General features: G+C 48.3%; 1 protein-coding gene across 1 annotated transcript in view; it reads right to left on the bottom strand.

The window, feature by feature from the left end:
- Positions 1 to 15,279, bottom strand: part of ADAMTS12 (ADAM metallopeptidase with thrombospondin type 1 motif 12) — a 678,211-nt gene that overhangs the window by 231,833 nt on the left and 431,099 nt on the right. The window contains exon 10 of the mRNA XM_077462890.1: positions 406 to 498. Coding sequence (XP_077319016.1) covers positions 406 to 498 — 93 coding nt within the window. The remainder of the gene's footprint in view (positions 1 to 405; positions 499 to 15,279) is intronic.

Below are 15,279 nucleotides of genomic sequence, written 5' to 3'. Positions count from 1 at the left end.
TTGGCTGCTCGTTTACCTACCTTATAATTCAGTAACATACATTAATTAAGATTCCCAACAGGGCAATCTGCTGTTACATGCATGTTGGCTGACCTTCCTATACTTCTTCTTTCCTTCTACTTTGAGTTTATCTCTTCAGCTTGAGAGTCAGGGCTTAAAGACACAGCCCTTTCCATTCATAAGAATGTATAACAAAGTGCGATGTAATGGAGAGCTCTCCATTCTAAATAGAGCTCCAATACTCCGACAAAAGAGTTAAGCTAAACATGGAGCAAATATAAACCTTTTAAAAGCAAGATCGTGCAAGTCATTTCACAGTTCATATGCCTGGAGGGAGGGGGGTTGTCAGGGGTCACACTCACACACTCACTTTTTTATCTCTAGATAATATGATATAAAATTGACCTTATTGTCTCCACATCTGGTCCCATCTGCTGTGGCATCAAGCTTGGAGCGACATGAATTTTTTACTGAACACCAAAGAGTCTGGCAAACATTCTTTGAAGGAGATAAATACAAAGCAAACAATTTTAAGTTATTGTTATTTTTTATTATATTCATCAAGAAATACAGTACATTATCCATACTTGTAATTACTGTATGTAGAACCATCATGCTACTAGAATAGTGCAGGCAAATTTACTGGCTCATGGTAAAATGAGTTTTGAATCTGGATCATACATTTATTGCAGGTTAGGCTGGATAACTCATACAGACAAGTCTCTGGTGCCTCCCTCTGATTCTGTAAGTTAGGAGAAACTTCTATAAGTTAGTGAGCGGATGCCAGGAAGGTTGATCTGCATACTTAGGGGAACTTGGCCAATCCTTTAAGCAGTGGACCTGGCATGGTGGCTGAGCCAGCCCTTAAATATGGATGAGTCATGCCAGCAGGGGAGTCGGTGGAAGATGGGGTGCTAAGGAGACTGTCAGTGGCTGTTGGGGGGTGGGGGGAAGCCTCTGTCTCCAGAGGATCCTAACAGCAGTGCGGTTTAAAAGGGATCTTATCTAAAGAGCAGCAGGGACTCCAGGGAGCAAGGAGGACAGTTTGAGTACATCAGCACAGTCGGGGACTTACAAGTAGCAAGCCTTTCTGGAAGACAGCGTGGTGCTTAAATCTGTAATTTCCCTTGCCCTGGGAGATCATTGGTAGCAGCTTGGTGAGCTAGTGAAGAAGCAGCCGGGTGGGCTGGTAGTTCATGCATTTAGCAGAACTGGAATCAGTGTCTACCGTGGAGTTGGAGATGAATGAATTGCACAGTGCTACCTATGCGAATTGAATCGCCTCGGGGGGCTTTTTGCCATCTGTGGTATAGCACGGTCCTTTACCCCATGGGGTCTCGACGCTCTACATACACATATTTGTCCAATTTTTTTGACAGGATCTAATTAACCTACCAGCATGTCTTTGGAGTGTGGGAGGAAACCAGAGTACCTGGAGGAAACCCACACAGCCACAGGGAGAACATGCAAACTCCAGGCAGATGGTGTCATGGTTTGAACCAGCAACCCTATTGCTACTAGGGGAGAGTGCTAACCACTACACCACTGTGCCCAACAAACAACACTATGTGCTGCTTTCTAAGGGACTAAAAGTTCTCAGTCCTTAAGGGCTTTTGCATTTTTATCTTCAGAGACTGTCAGAGTCCGGAAAGGAGGACAGTTCAAGACCTTGTACTGTAAATAGGAAGAAAGTTGTCCCTGGTTTTTGTCATTTGAGTCAAGTTGGGCATCCAATATGTGCAGAAGTAGGAGAGTCAGTTACTAGTGGCTCCTGCAGGAGTATTGCTGTATGTATACTGTATATCAAAAAAAAAATTAGAAAAAATGTTTTTTTACTACACGCATCTACAGTACATAATCACCAAAGGGTAACAATCACATTTATACAGTATAAGTATCTCACACATTATTCCAAATTATTTTCCCATTTTGATTTAAATTCTGATATTATATCTCCAGTACTAGGGAAGACCTGGATTTGCAAACCACTTGGAACCATGTCCTCCTTATGGCTGGGTTAACATATGAACTGCATGCAGCTCACAGCAGGTGTCCAGAGCCTCCTGGTTCACCGCTTCAGGTCTGATTTCAGCCCAAATTTTGGGCTGAATTCGGACCTGAAATGGACCAAATTGACCATTTCTGTACAAAATGCACCGGACCTGCTGCAGACATATGTGAACCGGCTCCATAAGAGCCAGTCAAAATCTCCTGCTATTACGAATTGGATGATGGGAACCCGCATCCAGCCTCCAGTTCGCAATGGTGTGAACCCAGCCTTGCGTGTTATTTTCAATAGATCATATGCAGCCATAGCCCTAACTTTTTTCTATTAACCATTTACCTTATTAATTAATATAATCAATTCTCTATCCCTCTTTCTCCTTAATTCTTCTTCTTTCTCGTTAAGGGAATTAAATCATCTCTCTTTCTCTCCTTTAAGGTTATTAAATCCTGTTACACAATAATATGTTTAATTAAGGAAATAATCTCCTTGTGGTCTTCCCATTTTATTCCCTTTATTTATTGTACCAGGAACAGGAATGCCAAACACTGAGATGCAAAAAAAAATGTCTTCCTTTATTAAAAAAGCCAACAGGAACAAATCCTTTTGTGACATATTTCACCCTAGACACAGTACTTTCTTTGAGATAGTGCTGTGCCTAACACAAAACATGTCAGAATAGAAATTGTTAATGCTGGGTATTTTATTAAAGGAAGAATACCCTGTGTGTGGCATCCCTGTTGCTGGTAAAATTGATTGCTTTGGTGGAGACATGCCAAGCCAACACCTGAGAAGTGATTGTGGAGTGTGCGGCCTGATCTTTTCTGGAGTGGCAAGTGAAATATTGGCATATTCCATTCTGTCAGTCATTTTTCCCAAGCTAGTGAAATTATTTTGCCACTACTACCAATACATTTCTAAATAAAGACTTGTTCTCACTACTTCTAGGAAGAAGAAAACAATTCCTGCAGTGAGTGCGAGGGTGTATGTGACAGTTAAACTGTTGATGAATACCATTCGATACACCCACCCTGTACCCTTGCCACCTCCCAGCATTTATTCATATACAACAATAGTCACATTGTATATTGCTTAGTTACTTCCAGACAGGTTTCCAGAAGATATAAAATATTCTCTTGTTTACACCAATTAAAATGTACTTAGAAAATTCTAATATAATCTCAACTCCCTACAGATCATTCCCCTTCCGTCTATATATTTGTCTGTTTACGTTCCAGAACAGCACGGAGCCAGGACCGAAGGGTAGGCGGAGTAAGGTCATGACATAGTGCTGGGCAAGGATTGGCCAACTCAGTTTAAGGGGGCGGAGCCTGAGCGGGGAGGAGAGCGCGCTCCACGCCCCAGCGTCAGTCGGCGAGAAAGAAGATTGGAAGAAGCATGGCGTCCTCGCTGGGTGACCTGGTCCTGCAGCTGCGGGCCGCAGCCGCTGCGAACGGGGAACGCTGGCTCCGGGAGCAAGTGGAGGAGGTACTCGGGGGCCGGCCTGATGATTCCAGGGCAGCGGCGGATGGAGCGGTCCGGGCGCGGCGCTCCCGCCCGCCGACACGCTTCTCCCCAGACACGCGCGGGGCTCCTGCCGCCCGCATTACGGACTACACTGGCTCCGCCCCCCAGGAGCCGCCCGCGAAACGGCCGGCCGTTCGGGCAGGGGAGGCCTCTGGGCGCATTGGGGGCGATGGTGGACACTATGAGGGGCCGTCCGCCGGACCGGCGGTGGCCTCAGGACACGTGACCAGGCCCAGGAAGCTGGATTCGGGCCGTGCTCCCGTCGCGGCCGCGGCGGGGGCGGGGTCCCGCTCGCAGATGCGTTCAACGCATGTGCCTGGGCGCAAGAAGACCTCCAGGATGGCGGCCAAGCCTACAGAGGGGCGGGGGGCGGCACACAGCCCACCCTCTGCGACATCAGCTTACCGATACAAGGGACAGGGAAAAGCAGCGCGGAAGTCGGCCAAGGGGCGGACCAGAGGACGGCCCAGGAGCGGCCCACCGCGGACGGATCACATGTCGCCTGTGGAGGGGGAGGAGAGCCCTGTCCGGTTGGAAGGGGAAGTGTCATCATCGGAAGACGAAGGACCGAGAGGCGTTCCGTCGGCGGTCAGGAGTGGATCGGCGGCTGGAGGCGAGTCTTCCAGGCGGCCCGGTAAGTCAAGTTTGCTTCTGGGTTCTTGGGGGGGGAGGGGTCGGGCGGAGAGGGGGGGGTCTGGAGCTCTGGAGTTGCCCGCGGCGGGGGGGATCCCTCCCCGTCCGCCCTCCCTCTGGCAGACGCGGTCGTTGACCGCACCCCGGCGGATGGGGGGCTAGCGGGTCTCCTGGCGGGGTTGCGGGAGCTGGTGGGGAGGTTGGAGGCGGGCGGGGTCAGGCCCGGGTCACCGGGGGTGGCGCCGGGGCAACGCGTCGGGAGCAGCGCGGTTCCGCAGGGTGTGTCTGGGGTTGCGGGCGTGGCGCCAGCGGGGGATGGTAGGGGGGTGGGGGCGGCAACGGCCTCTGCGGGGCCCAGCTTGGGGGACTCGGTGGTGGCTGCGTCGCCCGCAGTGCCGCCGGGGTCCGTGGGGGATATGGTGGGGGATACGGGGAAAAAACAAGATTTGATTCGGTTGGCGGATGCGGCGCGGTGCGAAGTGTATGTGTGCTTCGAGGGGCCGTTGGGCGCGCATCTTAAGCAGGAGGTTAGGGAAAAGATTTGGAAAGGGGAGTATGTGGAGATATTTTCTCTGTTGCCCCTGGAAAAATTCAACTTGGACAGAGTTAAGCCGGAGGACACCAAGAAGGAGGACGAGGAGAAGCGGAGGTACCGTCTGAATCCGCGGACGTTCCCGAACTGGCTACAGGCGTTCGCGATTCTCGCCAGTGTGATAGGGGAAAGGAACCCGGAGCACTGTTCCGCTCTGTTCTGCTACTTGGACGCGATTGGGGAGGCACACAGAGTCTACGGGGGATTGGCATGGCTGCGGTACGATGAACAATTTCGTCAGCGGAGGGCGATTCGACCTGCTCTTCGCTGGGATCATAAGGACATCAGCCTGTGGATGCGCCTCATGTCGTCGGCGCGGATGCCGAATCAGTTTTTTCAGGGGGGGGGGGGGCGGTGGATCAGGGACTTCCGGTCCGTCGGCCGCTCGCAAGAAGGGAGTCTGCTGGCAATACAACGAAGGGGGTTGTAAGTTTGCCGGGAGTTGCAAATACAAGCACGAGTGCTCCGGTTGTGGGGGGACCCATCCGGTTTCTCGGTGTTTCAAGCAGGGCAAAGGCAGAGCTGGGGAGCCTTCGCACAAGAGGGACGACGCCGGTGAGACTGGAAAGGATGCGTCCTTTTCTAGATCGGTATCCGGATAGGGAGGCTGCGTTGCTTTTGGGTCTGGGGTTTGCGGAGGGGTTTCGGATCCCGGCACTCCTTGGGACGCCTCCCCCGGTGTCCAAGAATTTGCGATCGGCGTTGCTTCATCCGGAGGTCCCGTTTGCTGACATGCCGTTGCCGGATTTGGTGGTGTCGCCTTTAGGGGTGGTTCCCAAGAAGGAACCGGGTAAGTATCGTTTGATACATCACCTGTCCTATCCCAAAGGGGGTTCGGTAAACGATGCCATCGACCCCCGGCTTAGCGCAGTGTCATACACGTCCTTCGATGCTGCGGTGTTCTGGGTTCGGCGTTATGGCCGGGGGGCTTTGATGGCAAAGACTGACATCGAGGCGGCCTTTCGATTGCTGCCGGTGCACCCCGAGAGTTTTCGACTGTTGGGCTACCGCTGGCAGGACGAATACTATGTCGACCGGTGCTTGCCCATGGGGTGCTCCATCTCGTGCGCGCTGTTTGAGAGGTTCAGCTCCTTCGTGGAATGGGTGGTCAGGGACGTCGCGGGAGTTAATTCGGTCATACACTACCTGGATGACTTCCTGTGCGTAGGGCCGGCTTCGTCGGCGCTGTGTGCGGTGCTGTTGACGACGCTGGAATGGGTGGCCGAGGCTTTTGGGATCCCGCTGGCCCCCGAAAAGACCGAACGGCCGACGAAGGTGTTGAGTTTTTTGGGCATTGTGCTGGATTCGGAGAGGATGGAGTGTAGGTTGCCAGAGGATAAGTTGGAGGCGTTGAAGGAGGAGGTGCGTGGTTTGGTCGGCATGCGTAAGGTGCAGCTCAGGACTCTTCAGTCTGTGCTGGGTAAATTGAATTTCGCATGCCGGATCATACCCATGGGTAGGGTTTTCAGTCGGTGGCTGGCGGCCAGTACGGGGGGTGCGGTTTCCCCTAAACATTTTGTGCGGTTGTCCAGGGATCATCGTGCAGATCTGCAGGTTTGGCACGTGTTTCTGGACAACTTCAACGGCAGGGCGTTATGGATGGCGGGTCCGGTGAGCAATTTTGATTTGGAGCTCTATACGGACGCTGCGGGGTCCACGGGGTTCGGGGCCTTTTTTCAAGGTCGGTGGAGTGCGGGCCCCTGGCCCGACTCATGGAGGGCCGAGGGTCTGCTGAAGAACATGGTGCTGCTGGAACTCTTCCCGGTGGTGCTGGCGGTTGAGCTGTGGGGGGAGTGCCTCCGGGACCGGAAGGTTCGTTTCCATGGGGACAACCTGGGGGTTGTGCAGGTAATTAACCGGGTGTCTGCATCCTCCCCGCCGGTGGTGCGGATGCTGCGGCATTTGGTTTTGCGTTGTATGCAGTTGAATATTTTTATGCATGCGGTACACTTGCCCGGGGTGGAGAATGTGGTGGCTGACGCACTGTCTCGATTTCAGTGGGACAGGTTCCGGGAGCTGGCACCGTCGGCGGACGCTCAGGGGGTCCCCTGTCCAGAGGAGCTGTGGACGATTGCTTTGGAACGGCCTCCGTCTGGATCAAGCGGTCGGTGAGTGGGGGCACTTGGTCAGTGTATGAGAAGACCTGGGAGGAATGGGAGGCTTTGGGGTTGCAGGTGGGGGCTGATGTGCGAGACCGGCGTTTGATGGTACTCTACTTTGTGTCGCAGAATTTGGAGGAAGGCGTATCGATTTCGCGGATGGGGAAAAAATTGGCTGGCTTGGCCTTTTGGTTTAAGCTGCGGGGGGAGGTGGATTACACAAAGGATTTCTGGGTGCGACAAGTGATGAGGGGTTACCGGCGGGGCCGACAGGTGAAGGACACCAGGAGACCGGTGTCTTTTGATCTGTTGGGTAGGCTGTGCGATCGGTTGGGGCTGGTGTGTTTTTCGGCTTATGAGCGGCTTTTGTTTAAAGCCGCATTTGTGTTGGCATTTTTTGGAGCTTTCCGGATTGGCGAGCTGGTCAGCCCTTCCAGGAAAGGGCAGGGGGGTTTGTTTTTTGAGGATGTGGTTTGTGGGGATGACCGGGTGAGCATGCGGATCCGTAGGTCAAAGACGGATCAGGGTGGCAAAGGGAAGGAAGTGGTGGTATTCGCAATTCCGGGCAGCGGGCTCTGCCCGGTTCTGGTGTTGCGTGAATTCTTGTACGTTCGGCCGGCGTGTCCGGGCCCTTTGTTGGTACATGTTAATGGGGAGTTTGTTTCCCGGTTCCAGTTTATCGGGGTTTTCAGGAAGTGCCTGCGGGCTTTGGGTTTGGGAGGGGACAAGTTTTCCTCTCATTCTTTTCGGATTGGGGCCGCGACGGAGGCGGTGCGGTGGGGCTTGGACGAGGCGGCGGTGAAACGGATTGGTCGTTGGGAGTCGCGGAGGTTCAAATCGTACGTGCGGCCGGAATTGGTGGGCGTTTAGCTGCAAGGGTTGGTGGTGTCGGCATGGGTTCGTGTGACACATGTGTGGTTATTGTTATTTGGGTGTGTGTTTTTGTTTCTTTCTTACAGGTGCTGTGCCAGGTTTGGTCTGGATTATGGGCCATTCTTACGTCTGCTGGGGTGCCAGGAGGGGTGATGTGCGACCAGATGGCAGACAGTTAGGCATTTCCCGGCTTGAGGCGCTAGTAAAATGGTTTGGGTTTCCGGGCATGCTATGGAGCAGGATGGTGCACGAGGTGCATCGTTTTGCGGGGTTCGATAGGGCCCCGGACGTTCTAGTTTTGCACGTGGGGGGCAATGATCTGGGCCTCCGCACTAAGCTGGACGTCACTAGGGACATTAAGTATGATCTCTTGCGCCTGCGAGCGGCCTTCCCGCAAATGATTATTGTTTGGTCGGATATAGTGGCCAGGACTCAGTGGCGATTTGCGCGTTCGGTGGATAAGATCAACAAGGCCAGGAGGAAGGTGAACCAGGAGGTCAGCCGTTTTGTAGTGCGCAATGGGGGGTTGGCTGTTCGACATTTGGAGCTGGAGGTGGACACGTGGCGGTACCTGAAGGAGGATGGGGTACACCTCAATGCGGTTGGCATTGATTTGTGGACTCTTGGCTTACAGGATGGGATTGAGCGAGCTTTGAGGGTGTGGAGGTGCTCTCAAGGATAAGGTTTTATCCTTGATTGCGGTGGCGGGTGTTGGTCGGTGCAGGCAAAGGAAGATAACCCCTCCCCACAGAGAATTGTTGATGCGGGACCCATTGGAGATATGGGCTCGCTGCTGATATGCCATATAGCGAGGGTCTATATGGTAACTGGTAATGGGGTGCACTGCGGTCAAGAGTTGGGATGTCTTTGAGCTAGCATGTCAGCTTGAGGCCTAGTTACAGTAATATCACCGCAGTGCCTGTTTGATCAATATGATAATGGGTGAGGAGGGGGAATGTCCTGTGGAAGACCAACGTGCTAAGGGTTGTTAAGTTAAAAGGATGTTGTTATATTGTTGTTTTGGTTTACATGTTAATTATATTTTGATAATAAAGGGGCTGCTACGGCCACCAATTGCTCCAAAAAATGTGTGGTCTCATTTAATGGGAAAGGGTATGATATGCAGGTGGTTATTAGAATAACAGCGCAGCATCAGCCATACTATAGTCAAGGTTATTTTGTCTTTTATATCATTTACAGGCAGCTATCTAGAATTCCAACAGATCTTATAATATAAAGTCTTGTTTACACCTACCACTTCTAGGAAAAGTATAATAATACTTGCCAAGAATATGAGGGTGTATGTTACAGAAAAACTATTGATGAATACCATTTCATACACCTTGTACACCTCCCAGCATGTATTCATATACAATAGTCACGATGTATATTGCTTAAATACTACCGCAGGTTTCAGAAGATATAAAACATTATTTTATTCATTATTTTATTCATACCAGCTAAAACTTACTTTAAAACATTCCCATATAATCCCAATCCCAATTTTTATAGTTGACAGATAGATAGACGATTGAGGGATAAAAACTTAAATATACAATGATCAAAATATGGAATAAAAAAAAACGAATATTAGATAAATGTGGTAAAAATAACCCAATTATTTGCTCACTGTGAATACACGGTTGTTGTTGTTTTTTTTTTTTTTTTAAATAAAAACAGGCAGCTTTTGATCTTCCAAGAACATAAAAATCTTTTGGAACTCAATTTTGTAAAACTTTTAAAAGCCTTCTCATTAGCTTCTTCCTTACACATGCCACCAGATTTGCTCTGCTCACTTTGAACATTGCAATGGTCCCCTCCCCTACTTATGTACATCCTCTTTGGTGCCAGAGTTAAAGTGATTGTAAAGTCTTGTTTAAAAAAATAAACATGATAGGCCGCGTACACACGCGCGGACTGTTCGCCCAACTTTGTCCGTCCAACAGTTTCAGCAAACAGTCCGCTCAAAATTAGCATGGACGGACATGCCCACACACGACGAACGAACAGTTTGCTGAAACCGTGCACGATGACGTGAACAGCACGTACGACGGGACGAAAAATACGACGTCCTATACACTGCATTATAGCTTTCGGCGTGAAAATCCTTTCTGAGCATGCGCGTAACTTTGTTTGACGAACAAGCCTACACACGAGCGGGCTGTTCGCTGAAACAAGGTTTCAGCGGACAGTTTTTCGGAAATTCCGAAAAACCTTGTCCGTCCAACTGTCCGCTGAAACTGTCCGCTGAAAGCCCACACACGAGCGGACTGTCCGCCCAAACACTGTTCAGCGGACAAAGTTGGGCGAACAGTCCGCCCGTGTGTACGCGGCCTTATGCTTACTGGCTCTGTGCAGCCCAGATCCGCCTCTTCTCGGACCCCTCTTTGCTGCTCCTGGCCCCTCTCTCCTATCAAGTGTCCCCACAGCCAGAAGCTCTCTATGGGAGCACCTGAGTTGAGTCAGAGCTCCGTATATCCATTCAGACACGGAGCCCTGACCTGGCCCCCTCTCTCCCCAGATTGGCTGACTGACTTTGATCCAAGGAGCCAATGGCACCACTGCTGTATCTCAGCCACTCAGGAGGAGTGTCTGGAAGACACTCGTGGACATCGCTGGAGAGAGCTGGGACTCAGGTAAGTAATTAGGGTGTGTTGGGGGGTTGCTACACAAAAAAAGTTTTTTTTTATCTTAATGCATAGAATTCTGGCTTTACAACTCGTTTAACATTGCCAAAAGATGGGAATGTACTAATGCCCCCAATCTGTCTGACTGATAAACACAGACAGATAATGTCTGTATAAAACAGTAGCATACAGGCTTGGTAATCAGGACAACTAACAAATGTGCCTGTTCAATACTTTTTAAATTTTTTGCAAGTGAAATGTTCCTTGTAAGACATTTAAAGCAGTATAAAACCCTCATTGCAGAGGTTTAACTAGAACATTTAGGGCCCTGATGCAAGAAATCATGAAGGGTAGCACTGACCCCTGGCCGGAGCCCTGCCCCTCCCTACCATCCTAGTGGCACCCGATGCAACCCTGGTAGTCCCACCACTGGTGTCAGCAGTTTTTTGTTTTTTTTTCATTTTATTAATTATTTTTTTAGGAGTCCTGTTAGTGGGCTTTGTTAAAATATCAGGCGTCAAAGCAGAACCCCGGATGTTTCACCATTGAGACAGTGAAAGGAAATTCTCCACCTCTGCAGCCTCGGCTGCACTGAATTAATGGACAGATATAGTTCTTTACAGAGCTTCAAGTTCAGTCAAAAACTGAAGCATAGTAAACACATTTACTATGTTTTAGTTATAAATGGACAGTACCAATCACTCACTGTGTCCATCCAGAAAAGGAAAGGCCCAGTGAATGGCATTTACCAGCCCCTTTCCTGCTCTCCATCCTGACACATCCCCTGCAGCAGCTGGGGCAATAGAGGAGGGGGGGAGCGCACAAGGGTCCAGGGGCAGCAGAAAGAAGAGGAAGCTTGACAGGAGGGGCAGCAGATAGACAAACCCATCCCCTCCATTTTCATCCTGCAGCCGCTAAATTCCGGCAGACTTTCAGCAGCTGTGGGTGCAAATGGAGGAGATAAGTTCTTCGATATGTTGGCCCTCCCCCCTCCTGTCCAGGTGTACAGGGGAGATGTTTGGACCCCCTTAAGCATGTGGAAAGGGTCACAATTGTGACCCCTGCAACCCCTGTGGTTATGCACCTGACTTATCGTTTTACAACTTTCATTGCTGCTGGCTCCTGCTCTCTGTGCTGCTTTCTTGAACCTCTAGTCTTCATTGGTAAGAATTAACAATGAACAGTGCTGTCTCCAACCAATCTATTAGCATGGAAAAGGAAGGAGGGGTTTGTGTACTTCTATTGATGCACACAGTGTAGAGAATCAAAACTCTAGTCCCTGCTCACATATATTCTCCTGAAGAAGCAGGCAACTGCAAAACATGTTGCGAGCCTGACAGTCTATATCAACCAAAAAACCCACCTGGTGTAATTTCTCAGGCAGAGGTGGCTCCATTGGTGGGGGTGAAGAAACCGACAAGAGGGATCTGTTTGTACTCCTTTGTCCTGTTGGACTGTTTTTATATATTGTAACTTTTATGCAAATAAAATTCATTGATTTTAACAAACCTTATAATGTTCTTTGACGATACCAAGAAAAATCCTGCTGTCCCACTTTTTCCAATTTTTTCTTAAACTGGAACTTAGGTAAGAATTAAAAGCTGCATACTTAGTAAGTAATTAAATCAGCTACTGAACGTGTTTAAAAGGCTTTAAAGTCTATTATGTGTATGCAGCAAAGAAGCGAACAAGCACGGTAAATCTCTGATACATATGAAATGTGAAATCAGAAGAAAATCAAAATACATCCAATGGAGGTCTCAGAAAGTCTAGGAAGTCCTTAGCAGTTCATGACAAGTATAGAAAAGCCATAAACAGATTAAAAACAAATCTAACCAGGTGCCTAAACAAGTCTTATAAGAACTCTAATGCCGCGTATACATGACAGACTTCCCGGCAGAAAAGGTCCAACGGTCTTCCCGACGGACTTTCGACAGAGTTATGATGGACTTCCGAACGAACGGACTTGCCCACACACTTTAGTCCATTCAAAAGTCCGTTAGTTTTGAACATGATGATGTACGACGGGACTAAATAAGGAAGTTCAGTAGCCAGTAGCCCTTGCGTCATATTTGGTCCGTTGGACCAGCATACAGACGAATGGTTTTCTCGATAAGAATTGAGTCCATTAGAAAGATTTGAAACATGTTATATTTCTAGGGCCATCTGAATTTTTTTAAGAAAAATGATCGGACTATCCCACACATGATCAGACTATCCGATGGAATGATTCCATTGGACCTATTCTGCCGGAAAGTCTGGTCGTGTGTACGCGGTAATTGGTGCCTGACCTCCTGTGGCCAAACAGGAATACTTACACTGGTTGGTGACAGATTATATACAGTGACATTAGTTATGGTGACAGTTGTGGGATTTTATCAGGTGAGGCATTTAGTATATTTCATATTGTATTCAGTGACTATCTAGTCTATCAGACATCACAGTTCTGAATAGTGACTGATGTGATTATGAGCTAGATTTAGATACAGTGATACAGCTCCTAGTGACAGCAGAACTGTCAAGTAGTTAGTGCAACCAACAGAGAAAAACCTCAAAGACAGAATGTGCAGAAAATTAAAAAAATAGCAAGATTTTTTCCTCTTATTTTAGGATAGTGGGTGGAGCCATGCAAAGCATTTTTGGCCATCACCAACTCATTGCGAAGAAACAATGGTTTCTACTTGGGGACAAACAAAAATGATAATCCAGTAGGTGATAGTAGTAAGGGCCAAAATTTACCAAAAAGCTCTCCAATGAACTGGTGGAAAACACAGCAGAACCTACACTGATGGGTCTTCCTGTCAAATGCTTCTGTTTCAATGTAAGCATGCTTATAAATGGAAAACAAATGAAACCTTTTCACAAAAAAGGCTGCATCTCACCTCATTTTCCTGCTACTCCAATGCACCTCAATAGGACATGCCAGGTCCAAAGAAACATGGTGCAAAGCAGGTCAAACTCAGGTTATGAACTATCATGAAGTCTGTGGTAGTTTGCTGACCTGTGTTTGATATGCATTTTAAACATGTCACAACACAAGAAGACAACACCATTGTCCAGACGCATTGTCCATAAGCCCTAATACAGAAGGTATTTACATGTATCATTCTATTAAAAGGCCAAAAATAACCTTCTGTGCCACTTCGGCGAACTGTACATACATAACTGCTGCTCTTATTATTACGGAGCCATATATACCAAGCTTCAAACAGCTGCTTCAGGTTTATTGGGCATTATCAGTGCAATGCATGGAATTAATGGTTCTATGGAGTAGGGCTTGTGGACCAACAAAAAAGTATAACCTGGCAGATTATGGCAGGAGAGAACAAAAGAAACCAAAAAGCCTTTACAGAACCAGTGTAAAGAAAGTATTACATGTCTCATTCCATTGTGAAACCTAAAAATAGGGGGTTTATTTCCAAATTTAGTGGGTGATTCAGGTACATCTTTCTTTTATGTCTAAAGAGCCAACTGCTCATTTACAGCACAGTTATTATTATTATTATTATATAGGATTTATATAGCGCCAACAGTTTGCGCAGCGCTTTACAACATGAGGGCAGACATTACACTTACAATACAAATCAATACAGGAGGGACTAGAGGGCACTGCTCATTAGAGCTTACAATCTAGAAGGGAGGGTCAAGTTCAAACAAAAAGGTAATAACTGTGGGGGATGAGCTGATGGAGAAAATGAAAATACAGTTGTTAGGTGTGGGTAGGGTGGGCTTCTCTGAAGATAAGGGTTGTCAGGGATTGTCTAAAAGCTAATAAAGTAGGAGATAGGTGGACAGATTGGGGTAGTGCATTCCAGAGGATTGGAGAGGCTTTGGAAAAGTCCTGGAGCCGAGCATGGGAGGAGGTGATGAGGGAGCTAGAGAGCAGGAGGTCTTGAAAGGAACAAATAGAACGAGTAAGTTGGTATTTAGAGACTAAGCTAGTGATGTAGCTGGGGGCAAAATTGTGGATGGCTTTGTACGTAGTTGTTAGTATTTTGAATTTAATTATTTGGCCAAGCGGAAGCCAGTGGAGGGATTGACAGAGAGGAGTAGCAGACACAGAGCGATTGGTAAGGTGGATGAGTCTGGCAGCAGCATTCATGATGGATTGAAGAGGTGATAGACTATGTAGAGGTAAGCCAATGAGAAGGGAGTTGCAGTAGTCGAGGCGGGTGATGACCAGCGAGTTAATTAAGAGCTTTGTTGTGTCATTAGTTAGAAACGGGAATATTTTGGAGATGTTGCGGAGGTTGAGTTGGCAGGATTTGGACAGCGATTGGATGTGTTGCTTGAAGGAGAGTTCAGAGTCCAGGACTACACCTAGAACCTTGGCATGTGGGGATGGGCTTATGGTTACGCCATCGATTTTGACAGTGAGATCAGGGGAAGGGGCATATGGGGGAGGAAAAATTATAAGTTCAGTTTTGGATAGATTGAGTTTGAGGAAGTGGTGTGACATCCAGACTGATATATCTGATAGTAAATTAGTGATACGTGAGGAGACAGAGGGAGTGAGCTGAGGGGTAGAGAAATAGATTTGGGTGTCGTCAGCATAGCGGTGGTATTGGAAGCCATGGGATGCTATCAGTTGACCCAGGGAGGAGGTTATATTGAAAATAGGAGCGGTCCAAGAACAGAACCTTGGGGGACCCAACAGAGAAAGGAAGAGGAAAGGAGGAAGTAGAGTTGTAAGAAATGCTAAAGGTGCGGTTGGATAAGTAGAAAGAGAACCAGTGAAGAGTACAGTAATGGAGACCAAAGGTGTGGAGTATTTTGTGGAGGAGGGGGTGGTCAACCGTATCAAAGGCGGCAGAGAGGTCCAGGAGGAGGAGTACAGAATAATGTCAATTGGTTTTGACTGTTCGTAGATCGTTTGTTAGTTTTAGGAGAGCAGTTTCTGTGGAGTGTTGAGGACAAAATCCA

The sequence above is a fragment of the Lithobates pipiens genome, unplaced genomic scaffold (assembly GCF_037356315.1).
Source record: "Lithobates pipiens isolate NorthernLeopardFrog02 unplaced genomic scaffold, aLitPip1_a1.2 Scaffold_3, whole genome shotgun sequence".
NCBI classification, from domain to species: Eukaryota; Metazoa; Chordata; class Amphibia; order Anura; family Ranidae; genus Lithobates; species Lithobates pipiens.
The sequence above is the reverse complement of the archived record's forward strand: the minus strand, read 5'-3'. Positions and strand labels throughout refer to the sequence as shown.